We start from the raw sequence: 26,573 nt of genomic DNA, 5'->3' as shown, positions 1-26,573 counted from the left end.
GACTAATGCTATTTTCTTCTTATTTGAAGAGTTTAGTTACAGGAGGAAAACGACAAAAGGCATGTGAATGGTCTACTGATGTGGTCAGTTGTTTTAACTTTCATAGCCATAGAAGAGACTGACTTTTTTTTACCGTTTTTGGCTCTGGTGTTTAGCTGTTTTCAGATTAAGGTGGATTAAGTAAAAATAAATAAATCTTTAGTTGCGAAAAAGGCTCACCATTCAATGTGTGCGGGTTCAGACAGAAACAATATATCTTACCGAAAAAGTAAACTCGCAAGAAATACGCAATTATACTATAATTACAAAAAAGTTGTCAAATCTCGGTTTTCATGAATCTTGATTTTGTTCGTGCTGTTCAGATAATGCGTTCCTCCCTATGGACGAGGTAACCGCAACACACCAAGTGTATTCACCGTGTAATTAAGGAGTAAATGATTGTCTCGGGTACGCTACCCTAGCGTTATTGAAAACAACTTTATATGAGCAACTTTATGGTTTTGCTTTACACGTCTTGTGTAACCTCTTTAGAAGCTGCACAAAACGGCAGCAAAGGAGAAGTAAGAATAATTCAGTGATATTTAACGCAGTTTTTCAAGTTGCTTATGTGTTTTTATATGGAAATGAGTAGAGGGTATAGTATAACGAACGTCATTCCCGAAGACTGGAGCAGTCGTCATTATAATCTAAGACGTAAGTCTTTTTTAAAGTGTGTGCAATGTTACCTGCACCTGAATTTAATTATCATGTACAAACATATCCGATATATTAATGTACTTACTCGCCCTGGTTTTAAAGGTTTCAAGCCTGCTGGCGCGTACATTTGTAATAAGACAGAAGGTGGGACTTCAACCTGTTATTGTGTTGGGATTCTAGGAGAGTAAGGCATTAGCTCTAGAGAAATCTTTTGACCATTTTCTTTGTATGCATGCGGTGTGTGTTTTAGAGGACATAGATTGAAACGAGCATGTTATCCTGGCTTTTTTATCTTACTATACGAATACTAATATAGGCTCTTACTACGCATTTTACGCGTAGTGACTGAAGGTATATGGCCGCAGACTGATTAATTGCAGACAATGAAAGGTAAAATACATATAAGGCATAAATATAAATACATAAGAATGTAATTTGGAACTTGAAAGTGAAGGGTTACAGGGGATAACAACGATGTAGGTTTTGAAAGTAAATGTAGCGGAATTTAACAGTATCACATTCTTCATTGTTCAATCTGTCACCGCATCGCGAGTTCCAGACTTAAAAATTACAGTAATGACTTATTTCACTGCCAAAACCTGAGCAGAGCGCACAATAAAAAGGTTTTTAACTGAAGGGGACGTAAATCAAGAATTGTTGAGTGGATCTGAGACGGTTGAACTAATCAGAAATAGACTACAGAAGAGTACTCTGTTTTGCCTGGACCATTTCCAAAAGCCAAGACCACATTTCCTTACATACATACAGAAACTAACCAGTCATTTACAGTGTTTTTGTTATTGTTAAATGTTATTGTGAGGATACATTTCAGCTGGAAATACCATTCATATTTCTGGTTGACACAAACACCTTCCCCCTTTTATCACACCCCCGCCCCCGTAGGGATTAAAAAAGGCTGTTTTTTTTAGTCTCTGCTGTTGTTGCAGGATAAACTGTGGGGTTACCCCTCCAGCTGTAGATTTGAGTTTGATATTCCATTTGATCCAACAGCTGGCCTACTTTGCCTTGTTACTTGTGTGTTTTTGCAGTTTTTGCAGTGTCTTGTGACACTGTGTTAGAGATGCATAATATACAAATGGGTACTATTGCAATTGAAACATGCTTCTTGTACTGAATTTGATATGTTAGCATCCTAGGAAGTGCACAGCTATATGGGACGCATAACAGTGATGACATGCTGAACCATCACAGTCTGACATGTACCTTGACCTCTTTTGTACCGACACAGAATGATTCAGTCAATGAAATTACTAAGCCGTGATTCAACAGTGTTTGACAAATCTTGATTCATCTTCCAATAATGATAGTGAAATACATCTGTGTTCCCTGTGCATGGGGACATTCAGATAGTTACACCTTGCTCATTTGAACTTGAAGCTTTGTTCGTTATTTAAGATCAGGGTAGTGTGGGATTTCAAAGAACGGAGCTGTAAAAGTGTCAAGGTTAGCTCTGTGTAAATAAATATTGTTGACTTTTCAGCTGCATGGCTTTCTATAAAGGTACAGTATGTTAGTGTGCCCTAATCGGAGCCCAGCCATCTAGCTCCAAGCAATACCTTTCCCACGTTACAATATAGTACTTTCTTTTCTTAACATACCTCTAAAAGCCTAGGTATTAAAAATTTAATGAATTAAATTATTTTTTTCAAAAACAAATAAAACTAATGTCATGCAGTGCTGCACACATTGTGCAAGCAATTGTATAGAACATGCCAGTATAACGGACAATGGTGAAATAACATCACAACTTGATTACATGTTGTTAATGCAGACTCAGAATTTTGTTTTAGAACTCTATTTTCTTAGCCTAGTTCAATTTTTCACTTTTTTTATTGAGAAACTGACTCTTGATCTGTGTTCATGAAAATAAATGAAGGAAGATGCTGTACTACTTTGAGAAGATTTGGTTAGCAGAGAGAATTTAAGTTCTACACACCCTTATTGAAATTGCGGGTTTTTGTGATGTAAAGCCAGAAATCAAGATAAATCATGTCAGACATTGTTTCCATCTTTAATGTGATCCTGCAACCAACAAAATTCAAGAGAAAAACAAATAGATAATTATCAGGAAAAATAATAGAAATTAAAAAACCTACAACACCCTGTTTGCATAAGTGTGCCCCCCCCCAACTAATACTTTGTGGAAGAACCTTTTGCTTTTACTACAGCAGTAAGTCTTTATGTGAATAAGTCTCCATCAACTTTTCAAAACTGGACTTTGCAGTTTTATCCCATTCTTCCTTGCAAAAAAGTTCAAGCTCCTTCAAATTGCCAGAGCCCTCTTTAGGTCATTCCACAGGTTTTCTATGGGATTGAGGTCTGGGCTCTGACTGGGCCATTCCAAGACTGATCTTCATTTTCTGAAGCCATTCCTTGGTTGACATGGATGTTTGCTTTGGGTCGTTATCATGTTGGAATGTGAAATTCCTCTTCATCTTCAGCTTTCTGACAGAGGCCAGCAGGGTTTGTCCCAAAATATCTTGATATTTGGAGCTAGTCATTATCCCATCTGTCTTGACTAGAGCCCCTGTCCCAGCTGAAGAGAAGCAGCCCCAAAGCATGATGCTGCCACCACCATGCTTCACAGTAGGTATGGTGTTCTTTGGATGATGAGCTGTGTTGTCTTTGCGCTAAAGATATCTTTTAGAATTAAGGCCAAAAAGTTCAACCTTTGTCTCATCAGACCATATGGTTTGGGGTGAGAAAAAGTTATCAAACCTAAAAAAAGTTACCAAAGTTTAGATGGGCTTAGATGTTCTTTTTGTGAGAAATGGCTTCCGTCTTGCCACCCTACCCTGTAGCCCAGACGTGCAGAATGTGGGAGATTCTTGTCACATGCAAAGAGTGACCAGTACCTGCCAGAAAGTCCTACAGCTCCTCTAATGTTCCTGTAGGCCTCTTGGTAGCCTCCCCGCTAGGTTTTCTGCTTGTCCTGTCATCAACTTTGGAGGGTCATCCTGATCTTGGCAATGTCCCTGTGGTGCCACATTTTCTCCACTTGTTGATGATAGTCTTCACAGTGCTCCATGGTACATCCATTGCCTTTGATATTCTTTTATACCCCTCTCCTGATCGGTACCTTTCAACTATAAGATCCCGTAGATGTTTTGTCAGCTCCTTGCGGACCATGGCTATTCTAGTAGGATGCAACCACGAAAGTTTCAAGGAAATCCTACAGGAAGAGCTGATTTTTATTTAATCAGAATCACTTTCATTGATGGCAGGTGTATGCTACTTACCTTGGATATGATTTTGAATGTGATTGGTTAACTCAGCTACAGCCCCTATTATAAAAGGGTGTGCACATTTGTGCAACCAGGGTCTTGTAGGTTTTTTAATTTAATTATTTTTCCAAATAATTATCTATGTGTTTTTCTCTTGAATTTTGTTGGTTGCAAGGTCACATTACAGATGGGAAAAATGTCTGACATGATTTATCTTGATTTCTGGTTTTACATCACAATAACCTGCAGTTTCAATAAGGGTGTGTAGACGTTTTATATCCACTGTAGTTCTGGGCAGATACGTTCGAAAACTCCCCCTTCATCATGATTTCAAATAAATACACTAGGGGAAGCTCTTTGACACTAGTCCCTAAGTTAAGTTAAACCTTGTCCCAGTCCCCAGTCCCAGGATTAAGACATTTCGAGAGACTGGGAACTATGTGTGGTCTATGCCGCTGTTCAAATTTGAACAGTTTAATACATACTGTACAGCAATGAGGAAACTCTCATAAATATGTCCTTAATAAAGTTGAACAACGAGTGTGTTTTGCTCTGACAAATAACTGTAGCTTTACATGCTTTAGCCACTGATTTGTGTTTAGGAAAGACTACACTATAAACATTTACAATAAATAGACATAACTGTGTTCAGAGAAATCAATATGCTTAATGTGAGTGCACACTGATAAACTGATATATCAGCCCCATTCAGTTGCATATCTTTTCCTAGTTAAAGGAGGACACACTGGGCTGTAATTGCAACTGGACATCAGTCTGTTGAGGGATGTGAAGGTATTAATTAATGTAGGGTTACAATGAAGAAAAAATATTTTGTACTCTCAGTGGTCTGAACATAGTGTGTCTGCATGTGTATTGGCATTCTACCATATAGCCTTAATTTGGCTACAGTTTTAAACTTTGTCTTAATGTAATGTAGTATTTGTATTTTTGCTGAAAAATGGAACTGTTTTCATTTCCTTGCTTTCCTGCCCGTTCTTTGCAGCAACATAAGTATTGTTTAAAAACACCTCTGTGACTTTCAGGGAGCGCAAAGGTGCAGTAAAAGAATTTAAGCAGATTCTAAGGACTTGAGGTCAAGGTTCATACCTAGATAGGTGGTCTTCAAGTCTCCAATGAATTTAAATGAAGATTTCGCATGTACACGCCTGGACTGGGGCGAGGTGGTGTGAAAAAGTCCTCACGTGTTTTTCTGTGTGAGTGGTTAAAAATACATGGCGGGCAATAGTCCCAGCTTTCATTTGACTCGCCTTGGTCAGGTCATTTTTATTGGAATCCACTTTTCCTTGTTTTATTTTGATATACGTAAATGGTCATGTTTGGTCATTAAAGGTGAGGAAGGAGGTTTGTGGGAAGATACTGTGAAGGAAAGAGTTCTAGCTGTTTTTCTGGAAGTCATTGCAGAGCAACTGTTGCCACATGACACGATGAAACATGTTTATTTATAAAATGACTAAATTAGAAACTTTTCTGCATTGCTACTTGTGTATTAGAAACACATGGCTTGTATGGCGCATATCTTAAAACTGTTACTAACCACTGTTAGAAATCCTTGAAGCTCCTTGAATCTTAATGGTCAGTAAGTATCCAGTGTAGGATCTAAGCAGCTCCTAGTTCATCCTCTGTTTTCGTGGACTAAAAAAACCTTTCTCCTGTCTTTGCATCTTGCTCTGAAATGTGGAAAAACATACTACAGACAAACTGCCCTGTGCAAGATGGGTAATCTCACAAAGATTATGTTAGAAAGATAAACAGTTCTGACCCTATTACAACCTCTAAATCGCGAGTTATCAAATTAATTTCAAGACGTTTTTAAAATACGTTTGACTGTAAAGCTTCTTCTTGAGCTTCTCTTTTTACTTTCTTGGTTCTTCAGCTTTGAAGGTTTTTATGGAAAATTAGTTCGTCTGAGCATATCGGCCATACTTCTCAAGTAACGGGCTGTTTAAGTATTTTATAATGAAGGTATTTTGACAGAAATTCGAAATAACTTTGGAGTGTTTATGTTAAGACGTTTTTGAGAAGTTTAGTGTTTTTTAGTGCTTAGCTGTGATGGTGCGAATATGACACATCGCCTGCTTTGTCGACATATGACATTTTTAAACTTCAATGTCAGCAGATAGGAAATGCATATGATTTCTGACAAAATTCTCAGATATGAGGTAACTCAAGGAATAAGCAGATGAAAAAATCAATCAGTCAAAGATTTTACTTTGAAGTAAAATGTATCGGGTAGCAGGGAGGTGCAGGGGTCTGTGATGCTGCCTAGCCTTTGGGCCCTGCTTAGAGTTTGTATGCTCTCCCCATATTCAGTTAGGTTTTGTTCACAGGCCAAAGACATACTGGTAGGTTAATTGGGTCATGGTAATACTGGCCGTGGTATGAGTGTCTGTGTGCCCTGGAGTGGACTTGTGTCCAAAAGGTGTCCTGCCTTTTGCCAACTGCTTCCAGGGATAGGTGCCGGCTCCCCTGCAACTCTGATGGATGAAATATATTGCAGAGGCGTGCCTTACGGAAATGCAAGAAGAGAATTAGTTTTTTATGCCAACAGGCCTAGTTGGATATCCATGTCACAGGTTGGGACTGTCCTGCTGCATTCTTAGAATTCTGTAAAGGGATAACTGTCATAAAGGCATGTCATTTTTCTTTTAATTTAATATAGAAATTAAGTTAATTTACATCCCTTTTACACTTATTCCTTTTGGTAAGTAATCAGATCCATGCTTTTACTGAGAAGTTTTAAGGCATCGTTTGACTGTAAGATGGAATCTCAGAGAAATTTCTGAATAGAAGTGCATCCAGTCGATGTTTTTCAAGGGGAGTCCTGTCCATGGATTCATGCATGAGAGTACAGGAACACATTTACAATTGGACTGCCACCAATAACTGCTTGTTGTAGGCTTTTATTTATGTAGCTGTATGTTAGTGCTTATATTTAAGTGAAGCCTGGTAGATATGCCCATGTCTAAACAGTTTTAGTTTTTTTTTTATATTGCAGTACATTAGACTCAAAATCTCTGCACCAGAAGCTCCTAGACATATATTAAAAGCTTGCTGTTGTTAAGAAAACTATCTGGAAAGTAGAGGGAGTCTTTGTAGTGTTGTGATTGTTTACTTAATGCTGGAGAGACTGCACTTTAAATAGAGTGTAAGGCAGCAACAAAACCTTAAGTGTAGACGACTGGCCTGATATTTGGACAAATAAGGCATTGTTCCAGTGACTTGGAACTGCTGCTGCTCTCTGCCCGTTCTCCAGCATCTCCCAGTCGTCTCTGCTTTCTTCTGTGCAACTCTATTTTATCTGTTTGACCTCTTCGTAACCCCCTTAATGTGTCTTTACCAGTAATCTACTGTAGAGTTTTAACCTTATTGGTTACCCCTCTGTCTGTAAATGACTTTATAGCTGGTGTTGGCTGTTTGTATTCATAGTTCTTTAGATTATACACTTGAGTTAATTTGTAGAAAATCAGGGCTGTACTGAGCATGAAGAAACATATTCCTTTATTTGCGCGTGTATCATTTGAGAAAAATGCAGCGTATGGATTTTGACGATGAAATGTTTTTGCCATCATTTTCGTTAATTGATCACTCGTGACGGCCCATGATAGAGTAGTGATTCTGACTGTTGCATCAGTACTAAGTCACCTCATTAGAGGTGGGCTTAGGTGATGATGTGCTTTAACCCATTGAATGTCAAGCCTGGCCCAAATCAAGGAGGAAATAAAAGAGGAAACGCTATCTCACTTATCATGAAACAATGCTCTTGTGTCATCAGTGGGCTGGAGGCTGGAACTCATCAGCTCAGTTGGACTCACCAGTAGTGGAGCCATGTCATCTTTAGAGATAAATCAAAGTGTTTTCCAGACCCCCCTGATGCACGTCAGAGAGTGTGGCACAGATGTGAGGAACAATAAGCCAATTGATTGTGCACAGCAGAGCAGTCTATGGGGACGGACAGGAGTGATGGTTTGGGCAGGAGTGGCTCATCACTGCCGAACATTATCAAGTCCTTGGACCTCTCACTGCCCTTCCTGTATCCTGTATCCTGACGTCATAACATTCCAGCAGGACGACACACATCCTCATGCTGCTCGTAAAAGAGCAGCTATCTTGCGAGGCGAAAGTGTGACAGTTGTGCCCTGGGCACCCTGCTCTCCTGACTGTACATCTGGGGGAAGAGCTGGGATGACACATGACTTCTGGGCCTTGGGGATCCAGTACACCGACACTGTCCAGGCACTGTAAGAGGAATGGTACACACTGGGGAAAACATCCTGGTGAAAAGCATGTTTCACAGATGTACTACTGCAGCGGCCACAAGGCACCTGTGGAATGCATGGCAGACAACCCTGTTAATGACAAATGCTAATCAGCACCAGTTAATTTACTTATGTCATACCTGTTAAATAAATCATAATAAGCCATTTCATCTGCTGCAAAAAAAGATCGCAATTTTCCTGACAATGCTTAATGAAACTTGTGGTTAGTTTTACATTCCTGTGCCAGTTTGGACAATGTGTTGCTGGATTTTGTTTGAATATTGTATAGCCTGAGAAAATCCCTCGGCATTGTATGAAAAATCTATTTGTGTTGTCATGTTTCTTATTGTGAACATTTGTTTTAGGTTTTAAACAAACCTAAAGTTGGGATCTGTATTTTTTCTTCGTGTTATAGGACCCCGGAACAAGTTGCCTACCCATGTTTTCAAAGTTGATACCATGGGTTTTTTTAAATAATGGATGGGTGCCATGCTTGATCAATTATCTACTTGTAATCCAATTAGATAAGCCAGTTGCCAGCTCTCTTTTGCAAACATTCTGGTAGTCGGTGGCATAAGCCTGTTGATATAATTATTTCACACTACTTGGTCTGTCAGATTTCTAGTTCATTTTTTTTAGATGAGATAATAATGTGTACACTCTTCTGTTTCTCTACAGATATAAAAAAACCACCTGTGGCACCTAAACCTAAGATCGTAGAATCCCAGAAGGCATTTCCACCCCCTGTTGCACCCAAACCGGACATTGTTCTTTCCCACACTGCTCCTGCACTGAAGAAAGCCAAGCCAGCTGTTGCACCCAAACCATTGTTTTCTAAAAGTGCCTGTGTCCCTGAAACAAAACCCGTCATCTTGAAGAACGCATCCAGGATCTTCCCTGACGAGAAGACCAAACTCTCTGAAGATCTGGGCCTCCTTAACTCAAAAAATGGCCTGCAGACAGAGCTTAATAAGCTTAACTCAAACTACATCATAACAACTTGTACGTGCACTGTGGATTGCAGATCCAAATGCAAACACACTGAAAACTGCAAAACTGACTTTGTCATTGATCAATTGGAAAAGCTAGAAGCTTTGCAAAATGGTAGACTGGATGGTGTACAGGTTTCACCTGCTCCCAGGGCTAGAACTAAACATGACACCAGCCATGAAAAGATTGGGAGCAAGAGTCAGGTGGTGCTGAATGCAAGCCTTCTGGAGCACAAGCTCAAGAACGTTTTGGTCCAGGCTGTGTCGCCTAATAATCACCACCTTAAGTTCAAATCTCAGGAAAGAGCAACTGCTCAGAAATGTAAAGCAGGCAATTTAGATTTGGACCAAACGTCAAATGCAGGTGGAAGTGCTGCTGAATTGGGAGAGAAATGTTCGAATTCTGAAGAATCACAAAGAGAGACAGGTGGCCTTGATTCCCACAGTACAATAACCCTTTCCAATGAGCCTCAATCTCAGAATATTCCCGGTCCTATGGAAAGCTTTGTCAGTTCCACTAAGGGCACATGTGAACCCAACAACGAGAGCAGCGTATCACATAACACATTCATTTCCTCACCAGCACCTAAGAAACCTCTTCCAATCCCCATGCCAAGAAAGTCAAAAAAATCTGGACTGGTGAGGCAGGACTGCGTTGAAAGTAATGTGCATAGTGTGGATGGACATATTGAAATGCTAAACATGGAGCCAGAAGGAGTATGTCTTAAGAGCAGTCCATTTAAGTCTCCAAAAGTTTGCATTCATACTCAGAGTGTCTCATATTCTAGAAACCTCAGTGAAAGTCATGAAAATGCAGGATCCTCCCAAGGATGTGATACAGGTGAGAACTTAGAAATACCTGTTCCGGTGAGTGGAAGTTTCCTTGCAGGAGAACTGAGCAAAACGCCCCACTTTTGTGGTGACGTTTCTGGAGAGACGGAAATGGGGGAACAAAGTAAGTCCACTGCAGGTTTGGAAAGCGAAAACGGTGAGAAGAGCGCCAAGGGCGTCGTCTCTTCCGTGGAGAAAACATCTGTGGCTGAGGTGGACTTTAAATTGGAAAAATCGCCAAAAGTTGCCCCAAAGAAACCCCAGAGGCACAGTTTGTCTGCATCTGGACTGCTGAAGAAAGAGCTCTTGGAGGAGCTGACCGTCAGGAGCCCCTGCGCGGAAGACGTGGAAAGTGGTGTGCCTGATGGAGACTGTCCACAGACAGAGGAGCTAGGTCCCTCTGTCGAAAGCGACCGGAAAAGGGAGCTACCAGCAGAAAAACCAGTCTGGAAGCTTCCTCGCCCTATTGTCCCTTTATTCGGAAAGCCCGAAGCTTTAAAAACTGGGAGGCAGAGCATCATGCAAAGCAAAGTACCCAGCCTGTGTCTTGGCAAACCCAGGGCAAAGTCCTTCTCATCGGCGGACCTGGAACGGACTGAGGGTTTATCCAAGGATGGTCAAAAGAGATCTTCTTTCCGGAAGCTGCTAGAATTGAAGCTTTCGGTGAAAAAGCTCCCCAGGTTCTTGGCCAAGAGCAGTCAGTCACTGGACTGCACCTCAGTCACGACAGATCCTCCAGCATATGGTGAATGGAGCAGCAGCAAAGAAAACAGCCCTGTGTTCCCGAAGCATGGGTTTGTAACAAATGGCCAATGCGAAACTCCCATCAGTGTGAACAGCAAACTTGATTTGGCAGATGAACCCAAGGCATCTTGTTCGAAGAGTCCGGAAGAAGGAAGTTTGTATTGTACGTCCTTCCCGAAACAGGACTGTGCTGTCGAATATGAAAACCTGCCTCTTTATGAAGAAATTCCTGAATACATGAACTTACCTTTCCTAATGGCCTCAGGATTACGTAACTCTGAATCCCCAGCTTTTGGCTGGCAAAATTCCTCAAGTGTGGAGGATGAAGAGGCAGATCTTTATGAGGTTCAGGAGCCATACCTACCCTACCAGAAATACAGAACTCACATGCGGACGAACACATATGAGAGGTATGTATGACACACTTGCATTAACGCGTTTTATTCAAAGACTTGTAAATTGTATTTAGTGACGTACTGTACGTGTGACAATTCTATATATTGGCAACATCTTTCCTTTCAAAACTGGTATTCCAGTGAACCTTTCTACGAACTATGCGACAAATGTAACGAGATAGTTCAGTTGTAGAGCAAGTGTGAGAAAAAGATGGGTTTCACCTACAGTGACTGCATGCCACCTCAGATTTAAAGGGAGAAGTAAAAGTTTATTCCATGTTGAGAAGGAAAGAAACAACGTTTCAGCTGTAGAGCCTTCTTCGGGCGACACCCTTACTTGTTTCTTTGCAGCCTACACATGCTGACGCAGCTGCCCGCTTGAGCTACATTCTCAGATTGATTTATAGTTCAGCCTCTGTCCTGTTTTATTATGGGGACAGTTTTTACACATGTTGATGGCAAAGTTCTGCAGAACAGGAGCAGGTAAAGGTACGTTTTGTGCTGAAAACTAGACAGTAGAGAATAGTTTTATTCATTTTCTTCTCTTCAGGACAGAATTGACCTTGACTTGTTAGTTTGGAGCTATGAAAAGTAAAAATATGTTGTGGCTCCCCGTTCTGTCCTCTTCTACACTATATGACCTGTAACGCATTGCTTGAATGACATATCTTAATTAAGCGTGTAGTTTTCCAGTAAAACTGGAAAACTTCTTTTTAAAGAAAGTTAGTTTTTGAAAATCTCAGGGTTTGTGTACTAAACAAATCAGAAATCTGTTAACAAATGATCTAGGGTTTTTTGAGAAACTAGTTTGAGAAACTTTAAATGATATATGTACTCTTTTATATGTTCATGAGTATTGTAAGATGTAGTTCTGCGATTTGGAGGAGTAACAAATGCAAAAGTTATTTTCTGGTGTTGCCCAGTGTTGATCAGATTGACAGCAGCACTGTTGGAAGCTCTGGCCTATGCACAGTTATTTTGTTAAAACACTTAATAAACTCTTGTTGTATATGTATTGCAATAGAAAAGCCACTTATGCTTTTCTTATACTCATCTCGTGCCACAGTTGGCATTTGGTTTGTCCTCTGTCAAATGAGTCGAGTCTTTGTTTGCCAGTTTTGAACAAGAAAAGCTGAATTCCTCACTCTTTCTGGTGGCTTGGTTCTGTGAATGTTCTGATTCCTTTTAACTTTGCATTTTGTTGGAAAACCTAGTGTTTTATGGTCACTTTGTAATTGTGTGGGTGGTCGGGAGTGTTTTAGTGAAAATGGTATGTACTGTAGGTAATATTCTTACAAATATACTGCATTAATATAAAATGCTTCTTTCTGACCGATTTTATTGCAACAGTTGTGTGAGGCTTTTCTTTCAAAAAGTAAAATGGGCTCATTGGCTCCTGGTGAAATGAATATATGAAACCGCAAAAGAGAAGCTCTAAAGGATCTGGGTGTCTTGTAGATGCAGAATAAACATGATACTGTACAATTCTGTGTGTTTGGAAAAGTTACGTTAAAAACAAAACGGTAACACCGGACTTCTCAGTTAGAAAATAGGGTTGCTACAGCCTGCGTTTGAAACTGCTGTAAAACAGAACTGGCTGCTCAACTCTTGCAGGACTTCCACCTTACAGATCGCGTTGGTAGTGAAGACGATGAAAGGGGCATTCATACAGTTGTAGAACTGCCTTTTCCTGTGGGTTATTTTCAGCGGCCGGGCAGGAAATGTTTGAATAACGTGAGCTTGATGAAATTTTCTGGGAAACTAAACCTTTCGTATACTCTCTTTGGTATACTCTCTTTCGTATACTTCTTTCAGCCTTGCCCTAAAAATCTTTTCTGAAGAAATGAATTTATCGGGGTGCAGCGCTGTACCCCCCAACCTACCCTGCCCTCCCTTCTGCATTTTTAAATTGCAGAAGTTATGGGCCTCTTAGTTATTCTGTGATACCTAAGAAAGGGCTAGTGGGACATCTTTCATCACCAATTATGAGATGTTGTTGGTCAATGGCCAGGTTTCAAATGTTGTAATTTTGCTATAATACCTATATATAGGTATATATACACCTATATTTGGCTATAAATGTTGTAATTTGCCATAGTACCAGGTAACTAGTTTCACTTCCCAGATGGGTCAGTTCCATGTGTAGGTGTATGTCCTCATGTTTAAAAAACAGTAGCAGGGTCAATTGACCATGATTAAGATAAACTTGTTAGCATGTTTAGTGAGAAAAAGGCTTCAAAGTGAAAATACTGAATTTTATCTCTCTATACATCTCTATACCTTGGAGACTGAACCAACATATGATACTTTTAACCCCATCTTATAATATAAGATTAACCTTGAATAGTTTTATTATGTAAGTATATAAAACATGTAGTTTATTTCCAATAAATGTTATTAGTTGTGTCATCCCACTTGCTATGACAGAAATGTGAATGACATTCATGAATACCATGTGTCTTCCTTTCATTGCATTCCAGGGATTTCAGTACTTTTATTCCAAATGAAAAAATAAGGGTTTGAATGTAATGGTTTGGTTCATGACTACATCAGTGGACTGTTAAATCTCTATACACCTACACATTTGTGCTCCTAGGAATCTGCCTTTCTTTCACTTTCCAATATGAGGCTTTCTGCTCTGTTGCTCCAAGGCTGGGGAATAATCTCCCGATCCATATTTTGGGTTTATATTGCAAGTCAGTCAGCGCTTTCAAATCCTGTCTAAAAACTGATTTGTCTCAAAGTACCTTGAGCATAAGGCTTATTATTGTCCTTGTTATCGGAAGGTTGCGTTTCATCTGATCTACCTATTCACTGTGTTAATTGAAACAAAAAAAGCTGGACTAATACTTTTGAGCTGTGATGCTAATGACCACAACAATGTGTCCTTGTTTGCTCATCTCTGAAGACTAACAAGTGCCCATTGTGAATTATGGGTTACACTTGAAAACAAAGACTTCCTGTTTCTCATCGGTTAAGTTTGGCGAAAATGTTTCCATCAAAGGGTAATAGACTAAATTGTTTTGTAAATTAACAATTTATGAAAGTACTTCCTTGTGGCACTTCCCTTGGTAGTTCTCTTGCCTTGTATACTGTGTTTATCTGTGTGTGCTGCATGTCACTTATTTGAAAAAATCCTTTGCAAAACAATTTGATTTGTCAAAGTTTCCTTTTCTTTCATATAAATAAGCAACTTCTTTGCTTGTGCACTTGCAGTATTTCCTCTGAACTTTTCTGATGGAGGCCAAGTCCTGATAATAAGTTTTGAAACCTGGGCTGTTTATTTTGAACTTCGCCTGCCAGTATTTATATTTAGGCTACTTTTTTGATGTGCTTCATAGATTATCACTCTGTTTCCTTAAGCATTTCAGGGGGGTGTTGTTGTGTGTTAGGATTTTAAATAAGGAGTTGGGATTTGCTTCTGGTACATCATAGAATCTGAAGAGCCAGCATCTCTCTGTATCTCCTCACAGTTGTGCATGGCTTGTGTAAAGCTTGAAAACACCTTATCTTGGTCAGATGGCATCTCCTCTCTCTGAAGCTGGAATAATCCTACAAATCTTCTTTAGTGCTTCCCAGAAGGCAGGCTTTGTACCTACAGTTCCTGCCAGACAGGCAGATGGCCAGCTGCCTTGGCATGTCTACTTCACACTGTACTGAACGCACCTGGCTGCCAACCAAACCCATTATCCACTTAGCCTTCTCAAGTGCTGTGTGTGAACACCAGTGCTGGGCTGATTGTTCCATATTGGGGCACAACATTCCTTGAAGAAGTGAGCAAACTGGGGCTACAGGGATTGGTTTTACACTCCTGTGTTGATTTGATTTTTGTTGTGATGCAGTGAAGGTGTAGGGAAGCCATTTTCTGTTCCCCTTGGTTTGAAATATGCAGTGCGGGATCTGAGGGGGCCTGAATCTTATCTTTTTTTGTGTTTACGCACGCTGGATTTATTTCCTTATTTCTTTAGAGACATTTTTAGAACGCTGCCAGCTGTAAGATGTTCACGGGCCTCCCTGACAGCGTTCAGTCCCAGAGGTGCCTGGTGAGCCCACAGTGTCCATCTCTCAGTTAGCCTAAACCCACACAAGCCCAGCAGCTCTCAGCTGGTTGTGCTTGGCCGCCTGTGAGCTCCCAGCCATGGTTCTCTAGAGTTGTAACCTGGATTTGACCTGGAAGGCCTACACAATTCCTGATTTTGTGGACAGGGCACTTGGGAGTCCATGAAACACATCCTTGCATCTCTCAAACTCTTTTTTTAAATAAAAGAACAAACAGTCCTGCAGCAGATACATAGTTGGAAAATAGTTAAATTGATTAAAAAAACATGTAGATAGAGACTTTATTGATCCCGTGAGGGAAATTGCAGAAATGTAAAATGTAAAATTGTAAAAGGTTAGATTGTATTACCATCACAAATGTAGATTTGGAAAGGAAATAGGCATCATCAGTGGTTCCCAAATAAAAGAAAATGCTCTTACATTTATAAAAGTTCAATAGGAATTGTGTTATTTATGTTTACGTTTCACCCGGTTTTATTTCGCACTGGAAGTATAAGGGAATGCAGATCTTGTAGAATACATCGATATTTGTTTATTTGTGTACAGAATGAAAAAAATAATTACCACAGAAATGCCTTAAGAAGCTCTTTTAACATTAAACAAATTCCAAACTAAAAACAGCTTTGGCGTGGATTAAGTCAGAACATTGTCTGTGACTCGGACCTATAGATTGGTGGGAGCTTTGTTTTTTTTTCTAGAAGCATCATCCTTTTACACCCTAGTTTTACTGTGCTACTAGACTGCAACTGTCCAGTCCTGGGGGACTGGCTTTAAAGTTTTTATATAATCTTCAAATTTATTGAATATTTTTACTTCACCTGAATTAATGACATGGCCAAGTCTGTTGATAAGGTGCGTATAAGTAACTGGCACACTGTAAACTTTGTGTGCTAACGTGGTGCCCTGCGTTCTTGGTACAGTATGACTGACTTGCCTAAAATGGTCTGCATTTATTCCACAGGTTTATGGCAACACAGCTTGATTTTTGTTTGCTTCAGCCTTTCTCATCTCTATAATTTGTTACCACTTTAAAAAGCAGAATGGAATTTACAGTCCAGTATCCCTGTTGAACCTTTTTGTGTAAAGATCATTAGCTCCATGTCCGCTTAAATGAACTTGAATGTTGTTTATACTTTCATTTCTTCACTAAAAATGAAAGGGAATGTTGACTACATAAAAACCCACAGCTGTGCAGGCTTCATGGTGTCTTAAAATAAAATTAACTTATAAGCATTAACCTGGCCTGCTTTTGTCCACTTGGCAACTAGATGATTTGCACAAATTTCCTAATCCCAGATTCCAGGTTCTTGCATTCCCCAAGAACATCAAGGACATGTGAAGAAATAGCCAGAAGTGAGGACACTGAACACAGGGTTATGTGAATGATTGTTCCGGTTAAGAGCCTTTGAGGTGATTTTTTTTTTTTACAGCAAAGCAAAAACATCACCCATCATCCATAACGCCCTGGTTTTGTGGCAGGAGGCCAGAATCTGCACACTCGGTGTTCAAGATGGGACTGTACCATTGTGTGGACAGCCAGTGCCAGTGTGCCAAGTGTCAACAACATCGTTGTTACGTTTGTGTGGTCTTTGTACTAGAGTCTGTTAACTTGTGATGGGCCACAATATTGATTATTTTAACAGCTGTTCTGGCTTCATTCGTTTGGCAGCACTAGTGGAATGTGCTCAGCTGTGTTTCAGGTTGTGTCAACTTTTTCATGCTACACTGGTGGCAGCAGTTTCCGTCCCCAAATGACTGAAAAGAACAGTGAGGTTTTTGTTACAGAAACAGGCTTCAGTGAAACCATGTGAAATAACACAGAAGAAATCCTCCATTTAATCTGAGAAAAGTCCGTTTGCTAGACTTGCCATTGAGATAATTGTGAAGATCAGAATGCCAGAGCAAGAAAGGGAGATTATTTGGTAGACGTCTGTACAGTTTGAACCGAGGTGTGAAAAATGTGCTTTATATTTTAAACTAATGTAAAACTATTCCTATTCTGTGCGAAAGAACATGCTTTGTTGCCCTTCAAGAAGATTCCCTTTCTATTAAGAACTCGCAGGGCTTCAGGAAGCATATAGTATTTAAAATAATGCAGCGTTTCTCCAGTCTGTTTCATGCGTTTCTGTGTTTAAACGTGTATAATTATCCTCTCAAGTGGTGCTTCTGCGTATCGCTGTACTGCATATTTGTCTCTTGCTCCTATGACTTTGTGTGTGCTTCGGCTCGTTTCCGCAGGGAAGAGTGACCAGGCTTTCCTGTTTTTTTTTCTTCTGACAGGCCCTCCCTGGATCAGGACCTTGGACTGGAAAATGAGCACTCTGAAGAAGAGGAAGTCGTAAATAGCTCCGACGAAGATGACAACAGCTCTTCGTCCAGTAAAGGAGACCTTAACTTGTCAGGGGACAGACAGGTGCTTGCCTCTTGCCTCTCAGAGTCTTATTTCCTCAAATCTTTCACGGCTGGAGTGTGAAGGAATTTATAGTTCGTTCAGCTTACAATGCAGGAGTAATTCACCGGCATGTTAACCTATGTTTGTGGACTTTCTGGGAGATTGTGTGTAATTTTAGGGATATTATTTCGTTTTAGAGATGTGTGTTCCTATTAGAAAACAAATTGGTCTTTGACACATTGAGCAAAACCGAACCTTAGAACCGTGTTGTTGTAGTGAAGGGGGGGATTTTCAAAAGATGGAGGGAGAGGAATTAAAGAGGTCCCTCTAGGGAATGGCAAACTAATTACTATTCGTGATTATTAGTTGGTCTTGACAAACATCCAGAGTAGCTGCTTGTAGCAGCTGAATGATAGAATTTTGTTTCTGGACCAGTGAGTTTGAGAAACTGGTCAGCTTCCCACGAAGGTGCTTCTCAGGCCTGGATTACTGCCCTCTCCTCAGACTGGCAGAGAGGAAAATTGTCTCCAATGTCTTTTGGAAATGCGAGTGTTTTTTCCACTAACAGAGGTAGTATTTGTGCCTCTGAAATGTTTCTACTTTAAATTAGATTTTTGGGGTAAAATGGCCTTTTTAGACCCATTTTGAAAGCTTTTGTCCCCCCCCCCAGAGTATGTATTGTATATGTATTCAAAGCAATACATTGTGTCACTATCAGTGAGCACACATTGACATAGTACCTATGCTGGTAGTATCAAGACCGTACATAAAAAGTATAAAAAGGCCATGCTCTTAGTTTTTTCCTCGCTCCGGTTTGTCAGATTGCCTGCCACTCGACCCGTTCTGCGAGTGTGCCAGAGACTTGTCCTGAAGCTGTCGTGTCTGTGCTATTCTTTTAGAGAATAAAACGGCGCTGTTGTGAATGGATAATGGGAGGTTGCCTCATCATTGAGCTTTTGCAGTGCATTAAAATAACTGAACTGAATAGATACCTTAAAATGAACACTTAAGCGGGTTTGTTGTTGTTGAAAGTTTAACTCATTAGAATTGCCCTGTTGCCTTTGGAGAAGAGTGCTCTTAAATAAGTTACCGGTAGTCTAATAAAGAACTTAGCCATCGGTTTCCAGTGTCTAATTTTCAGCTGACTGGGTTATTTAGAAATGTCATGTTACTTTTCATTTTGCAGTTCTTTTACTCAGCACACTTCTGTGGAAATAAAAAGAAGTGCCAGCCTTTCTTTTTTAAGGCAGATGTTTTTTTTTATGCTTAACACGTTTTTTGAGTTGATGGGCTAACACTTGTTGCTTGCATTTTCCATTTATTTCATTTATTATTGATGGATAGAGTAATGTGTACGTTATGTCTCAGTTTGTTCTAGTGTTTGTGTTTGTGATTTTACTGGGCCGAGATCCAGCGCAGACGGCTCTGGAGAATCACCTGTGCAGAGAAGAGGTTGGGTTCTGTAGAATCCCACATTGCTTGTTTGAACCTGAGCTGTATTTTTAGTTGCCTGTGGCAAGGAGGCCCTAAGGGATGGCACACAGTTGGCTGTGCACTGCTGAAATTACTTTCACTTCGGCTTGCTAAGCTAGATTACCCCTGTAGTCTACTGGGGGTTTCAGAGCTTGCTGTGTTATGTCTTTTTAAAGCCTGAGATTCTCTTTGCTGGCACTCTGAGCTTGTGTTATGAAAAGGAGCAGAAGACCTGAAAGTAGACACTTTTCAGGGGGCATGTACAGAATACTGCCTTCAATCAGTCTTTTACTGGTTTAAGAAAATAGTGCTGCTGTGTTTTAATTGAATTTCTGGAGATTGTAAACTTATTTTTGACAAGATAATGTACTGAGGTTTGCTTTTGACATTATTTGTGATAACAGTGATGATGTGTGGTTTTGAAGCAGTTTATGACTTAAACTCTAGACAGATCAGTGGATAAGCAATCCATGCTGGCTGGTACTGAAGGATGGGAGACCTTTAAGCAAAACCAGGTTGCTGCTGTGTTGAAGATCAGTGGGTGGCATTCTTCACTGAAGACCAGAAATTATATTTCAGTATCCACGTACAGTGATTGTAGACACTGCTGTGTTGTGCTGTATGAACTGTTGTCCTTGTCCCAAGAAACCTTGGTCCCGACTACTCATGAGTAGGGATGATACTTGTGCTGTCATGACTATATTCTACCGTGGGCTTCCATAGTCTCACTTCTCCACTGTAGTAGATGCCCTGTAGTGCATGTCATCCAGTTAGGTGCTACATCGCACTGATGGGTGACTTGGGTTCCTTCCTGTGACGCATTGGGATAGAAAGTGAAGTTGGTCTTATTCTGATGTAAGAAGGGTTTTGCAATCCTTTTGGGATGAAAAGTCCCGCACAAATACAGGTCATTCTTAATAATAATAATAATTATTGCTTACACTTATTTAGCACTTTACAGGTAATGGGGACTCCCCTCCACCACCACCAATGTGCAGCATCCACCTGGATGATGCGACGGCAGCCATAGTGCGCCAGAACGCTCACCACACATCAGCTATCAGTGGAGAGGAGAGCAGAGTAATGAAGCCAATTCATAGATGGGGACTATAAGGAGGCCATGATTGGTAAGGGCCAATGGGAAAATTGACCAGGACGCCGGGGTTACACCCCTACTCTTTTCGAGAAACGCCCTGGGATTTTAAATGACCACAGAGAGTCCGGACCTCGGTTTTACGTCTCATCCGAAGGTCGGCGCTTGTTTACAGTATAGTGTACTATAACTATACTGTAAATATAACACCTCTTCTAGCAGCAACCTTAGTTTTTCCCAGGAGATCTTCCATCCAGGTACTGACCAGGCTCACACCTGCTGAGCTTCAGTGGGTTGCCAGTTGTGAGTTGCAGGGTGATATGGCTGTTGGCCTCTTCTTATTCTTATTACTACCGGCAGTAAAATGCATTGGATGCCCTGCAAACAACAACTGAGAAACTAAATTCCAGGAGATCTGCACGAGGACTTTCATTTTAAAAAGCTAAAGGTTGATGTAAAATACAAGAGAGCCTCCAGCCTTGTGTGTCTGGAGTTGTGCAGGTCCTGCTCAGCTGCATGAAGTGCTCGGGCCCGAGCCGTCAGAGACGCCAAAGCTGTTACAGGGTGACAGTGCTCTCATTTCAGCGCCTGCCTGGTGTTGGGGAGAGCGCTGTCTCTCCTGACAAGGAGTCCCACACTCCCTCAGTGCGGCTCCCCTGGACAGGACACTTCGCACGCTGACCTTTCCAGCCGCTCCATCTAGGTCTCCTGCACGTTAGGGGCTAAACTGGGATTTTCTTTTTTCCTCAGAGGGAAATGGTGGTCTTTAGTGACTTTGTGAGTTGGCTTTGTGTTTAATTTAAGGCATCATTCGGCCTTTTTTTCCCCCATACATAGGGGTCGTGTGTGTTCAGCGCTCTATTTTTCTTCTCCATTGCAGCATGACGGAGGGGTCAAGCAGACCAAGGTGGTCCACATTGCCAAGGAAATCATGAGCTCTGAGAAAGTGTGAGTGGCGATTTATTTTATTAACATTTTTCCAATATCTTGGTCAAAACTCCCATCTTATTATGTTTTTTTTCTTTTGCTCCAAAAACAGATTTGTGGATGTCCTGAAACTCCTCCATATTGTAAGTATGTTTATTCATTGTGTGTTATATGTTGCCTTGTTTGGAACACATTTTTTGTCTGGTGTATTCTCTAGTTCTCAGACATTTAGAAGAAATCCTTCTTCCTGCTTCCTAGCACAATCCAAAGAACATATTCAGCTGCTTGCTAGGGTTGTGCTGAGGGGAAATAAATGAATGGTAGGGAGAGTTGCATATAATAGCACTTTGCAAGATGTTTTTAAGGGACTATGGAAAGCAGAAATGAAAAACAAAACATTAGAATCCAGTCCATTGGAATATTTTGCCTGTTTTGTTTGAAAAAAAGTTGTAGGTGGGCTACAGATCTCAGAAGCACAGTAACCATGTTATTTGCAGACATTAAATTAATGTGTTTCACAATCTTTCTATGAAGTGTGTAAATATTGAGCACACTGAAAGAAATGGGTTTTATTAAGATAAGCTCACCAAACAAGAAACCCTACGTTTTTAACATCCAGTTAAAAATGAAAGTGTTTAAACTGCCAGTGGTCTTGGAAAAAACTCTGTATATGTAGGTCTTAAATTATAAATGTTTCATTCAGGGCCCTCATACGTAATCTGAATAGGAGCCAAAGCAGTGTAAAAATATCCTTTTGTTGAAAGGTGGCGATATCTGAGCTGAATGCTCTGGAGACCTGACAGGTGCTGTGAAATTACCATGGGTTTCAGCATTGACAGATGTAGGGTAGAATTCTTAATAGTGGTACTACTTCTGCTTTGTTGTTTTATTTTTAACAAAAAGCTCAGACCATAAAATCATAGAGGCATCACGATGTGGTGTCAAATATAACCTAGCACATGCTCTGTTTACAATAAATGAAAGTGCTCTGGAGTGCTGTTTAGTGCAGTTTTCTGAACCATGACATGATTTTTAGGGGAGGGTCTCAAAGCAACTGTGCCTTTCTATTTCTGGGTTATGACTTGATATGAATGGTAGGCAGTTATGCACCCAAGGCCAAGGTGAACTTGACAAATCCTGATTCCTAAGCAGCAGCAGGAGACAGCCTTATGTACTAAACGTTTAAAAAAAATCAAAAGTTTTTCAGCATGGATTTCACCAGCAGATTGTGCATTTTCTAGCCTCTTGTCGGTGATAACAATGGCACATTGTTGATTCACGTCGTTGCAGTTGTTGAAATTTAAAAGCATAGAATGAGTTGAAAACCCTTTAAATGCTATATACCAAGGAATCAAGGAATGAACCAGACAATGGATTGTGAAGTCTAGCAAATAAAAGTGCTTGGGTAATCCTGAACAAGACTTGGAAGAGTTAGCTTTCTTTAGGGCATGTCAGTCCAGGCTGCAGGCTGGAAAACCTATCCCGTTTTTCTGTATGCAGTTGCAACAAGTATTTTTAATGTATGAACACTACAAAACAGACATTTTAGTTTTCCACTGTTAGCTGAAAATAAACAGTTGGAAATGCGCGTAGTCATTTGTTTAATCACACTTGCTTTTAGTCACTGGGGTGTACCAGTTAATTAACAGAAAAAACTGAATTATGGTGTAGGTGAGACTAAGGAGTTGTGTCTCACTTGCTCAATACTTTTACTTCTTTCTAGGAAATTGCAAATACTATTGCAGCTCATAAAGCCCACTCTGTTTAATTAGGCTTTTTTTACAGACCACAGACTGTGGTATTAATTCTCTTAAAGCCTCTTTTATTTTGACACACCTTATGTTTGGTCCCTTAGCAATAGTCATTAACTGAGCCTTTAATTTGTATTGTCCCGACTTTGATGTTTTTGTTCTTTCGCTGAAGGAGGTTAATTCGTATGCGTTTTATCTAACAGCTGGAAGCTCAGTCTCCGGAACCCCACCCCCTGTTTCAACCTTTTTTTTAGAAGGTTTTTAGGAGGAAGTGTTTAAGCAGAGTCAAATGTTGTTGTTTTTTTAATGTGCTTTCAGTTTTTTGTTTATATTATGTGGCAGTGGTGATTTTTTTTTTTGCATGCCACAAATGGGGGTTCTGTAATAAATGTACAAGCGCTGTGATTTCTTACTATCTAACCGTCAGAACTTCATGTTTGGAAATGAGAGGAGTCTAGCCCATGGAGCTCATTTGGTTGCTAGTTGCTGTTTGATCCAGCCATTATTTTTAAAGAAGCGATGGTATCAGCTTTGAAAATATGACAGGGAAGCTTGTTTCAGCCTCCCACAACCTTTTGTGTAAAAAGAAAATGCCTCCTTTATCCACCCTTTTTTATGAATGGGTGCTACATGAGAAAATTTCCTGACAATAGGTATTACCCTTTCTTCCTTATTTATTAAACAGGCTTATCTATAAAACTTGCAAAGGGTTTAACTTCAATTTATTTTGTTTTGATGTAGATCAGGCTGTTGAGTGCGTTAAACATTGTATTTGGCAGGAAAACTTTAAAAATGAATGCTTGGGAAGGAAATAGAAGACATTCAGTGCAATTTCAAATGGAAAAAGTTTGTGTTTAAGGCACATGACTGGTGTGACAGTTGCCGTCATGGTCACGGCAAGCTGCTATTTTGGTTGCCTTGCACTTACAGAGGGGGGAAATCTTGCAAAACTTCTTCCTCAAAATTATATTTCTTCCTTTTTTCCTCGAAATTATATGTTAGCAGCAGGGTCATTCAAATTTGATTCCAGCTTGATTACTCAGTGAGGAACTGGGAAGGAAAAGCAGTAGTGTAACTAACCTCTTGCTACTGTACCTACCTGCATGGATGGCTGATTTTTCACTGATGTCAATTCAATACATCAAAGGGTATTTTGTATAGGCAGGGAATCTTTGGAACTGTGGGACTTAATCGTTAGTCAAGGTCTGTTAAATTTTAACTGAGTAAAAAATAAGAATACAGTTTGAACAAAGTATGGTTGCAAAGGTGAAAAATTAGTATCATGTCCTATGTAATCACTTTCATAGTTTACTGATCTATTTTGCTTTATTTGTAAATGTTTATTGCTTAACAGTTACTTAAAAATGTGAACATTAATGAAAGCTGTCCAGAGGTAACCACCTTTATGTTCGTGTTTTCATTTACCCCTTGGTTGCTTTAGTTAGTAGTTTTTTAATTGTTTGAAAAAGGTCCTGCGCTCGCTGGCTAAAAGAACTGAACCTGTTCAGTGTTGAATAGAAAAGGCTAGGAGTGGACCTAATGTATGTGTTCAGAATTCTCAAAGGCACCGACCCAGCCAACCCAACGGCCTCCTCCAAACTCGGCTGAGGAGAGAAGTGAGAATCGGATGGAAATATGTTTAAAACCAAGAACAGGGGGGCCAAGAACTTCTTAATGCAAAGGATTGTGGGTCTGCTTTTATGAAAGGGCTAGATGAGATACTCGGATGAGTTATCTGCTAACATGCTTAATGGCCTCATTGTGTCATCCTATGCTCTTATGAACAAAGACGTGTGGGGGTACGCAGGTCCTCAGCAGTGCCGACTGGCATACCTTGGGGTGTAGGTGCAGCTCTTGCCTTCCACAAGCCAGCAGGCCCGTCTTCACGTTTGTTCATGTTGCGGTAACGTTCTTGTGCTAGCCAATGTAATAATTACCTCAGGCAGAAGTATTTGATTAGAAAAAAAATGCAGCACCAAGTCAAAACATGAAAAGGCCAGCCAGTGAAGTTTTACACCATACTATTTATCTATGCGTTTTTAAACCAGTTCAGTCACGTGATATTATATGTGAACACATCAGTGATCTCAGGCTCACAGAGTACTTTTTATGGAAAAGGTTAAGGACCAGTAAGGATTTTTTTCACTTGAGGTTTTTCATTATAGAGTGGTACAGAGGCTTATTCAGTACTACAGTTATTTCTAAATATGTACTCTGAATTTCTTGAAGTCTGGGAGATTGTTTTCCTCAAAACAATGGTTAGCTTATGTACATTGGCCATTGCATTTATTTGATTCCTTTTTTTTGCATGCTGTTTAAGAATTCTTTTGTTGATTTGCTTGATATTCCATTAAGTTTTTTGTGCTAAGTCAGTGGTGTTGGAAGACGTGTTCTATCTAAAACTATATGCTGTAAGTAAAGAATAGTTTTCATATATATTAAAATGTGAGTTTAGTAGATAATAGCTTCTTTTCAAATGCAAAGTAGATTTGCCTAGCGTATTTAGATACCTTCAACGTCATCTGCTAGCAGGCATGAGATGACAGGTTTGATGGCACTCATCACAAATGAAACACATATGAAAACTGTTTTTGTCCATATGCTGCTGAAGGTTCTCTCTGTACTTTTCAAACTGTACCAATTGACACAGAAAAAGCACATGCCTTCTTTGTTTTCATATATGTTTCAGCGATTGCTTGCACATATGAGATAAGGTTAAGAACAGCTAACAAGATATGTGGGCAAGGACATCTTTGTCACTACAGACCTGTAAAGTTGGCTCTAAAAATCACGATGCTTACCTCCTTAGCTGGTGTCTGGGAAAAGTCTCATTTGAATTCTAAGTTTCACAATACTTTGGCAAGTTTACTGAAGGTGGTGAGACAGCAGTGTGGTGTAGTGTGTAGAGATCTGGACATGCAACTAGAAAGCTGTGGGTTCAGATCCCTTGAGTAGCACTGATATTGCAGCCTTGAGCGAGGTACTGAAGATTGCTTCAGTAACATGACAAGCTGTGTTCATGGGGACAAATGGTAAAAACTAATAGAGATAATAACAGAGACTGGAAAAGCACTGAGAAAGAGCGAGAGGCACTAGCTGAACAGCTGGCAGTATGTGGTTTGTCTGTCTGCCCTGTCTGTAGGATTTCCGGGACGCCGTAGCCAAGGCATCCAGGCAGACTGGGAAGGCCGTGATTGAGGAACGCATCCTGAACCAGATCCTGTACTACCTACCACAGCTCTACGAGCTCAACAGGGACCTGCTGCGCGAACTGGAGGAGAGAGTGGCTCACTGGTACTTGGTGCTTTCTCCCAGTGCTGCAAACGAGTATTCATTCCCTTGAATTCTTGTGGTTTTTTTTACTCCCCTGTTCTGCTCTTCGGTCTTGTCAGGAATGACCATCAGAGGATAGCAGACATCTTTGTGAAGAAGGGCCCGTACCTCAAAATGTACTCCACGTACATCCGGGAGTTTGATAAGAATGTCGCCCTGCTGGACGAGCAATGCAAGAAGAATCTTGGCTTTGCCAGTGTTGTGAAAGAATTCGAGGTATCTGGTTTGACCTGTTTGGCAATAGTAACTGGGGTGGGGGGTGAAGTTCCGTTAACATGTGTAACCCCTCAGTTTTACAAGAAATGTAAACCAGGAACATAGTTTCAGGAGACAAGGGGGGAAAAAACTGAAACCCCCGAGTTAGGGAA

The 26,573-nt window shown here is 40.3% G+C and overlaps 1 protein-coding gene across 3 annotated transcripts in view; it reads left to right on the top strand.

Annotated features, from left to right (window-relative positions):
- fgd6 (FYVE, RhoGEF and PH domain containing 6) overlaps positions 1 to 26,573 on the top strand; it is a 45,442-nt gene that overhangs the window by 594 nt on the left and 18,275 nt on the right. For 2 of the 3 annotated variants that reach the window (XM_088645255.1, XM_088645254.1), the window contains exons 2-7: positions 8,897 to 11,192; positions 17,517 to 17,649; positions 21,075 to 21,142; positions 21,234 to 21,264; positions 26,015 to 26,166; positions 26,265 to 26,421. In XM_088645255.1, the coding sequence (XP_088501381.1) occupies positions 8,897 to 11,192; positions 17,517 to 17,649; positions 21,075 to 21,142; positions 21,234 to 21,264; positions 26,015 to 26,166; positions 26,265 to 26,421 (2,837 nt within the window). Of the gene's footprint in view, positions 1 to 8,896; positions 11,193 to 17,516; positions 17,650 to 20,602; positions 20,972 to 21,074; positions 21,143 to 21,233; positions 21,265 to 26,014; positions 26,167 to 26,264; positions 26,422 to 26,573 lie in introns of those variants that run through there. The other variant, XM_088645256.1, reaches the window with a different exon arrangement.

Source organism: Lepisosteus platostomus, chromosome 9 (genome assembly GCF_059453375.1).
Source record: "Lepisosteus platostomus isolate fLepPlt1 chromosome 9, fLepPlt1.hap1, whole genome shotgun sequence".
Lineage (NCBI taxonomy): Eukaryota > Metazoa > Chordata > Actinopteri > Semionotiformes > Lepisosteidae > Lepisosteus > Lepisosteus platostomus.
The sequence above is the reverse complement of the archived record's forward strand: the minus strand, read 5'-3'. Positions and strand labels throughout refer to the sequence as shown.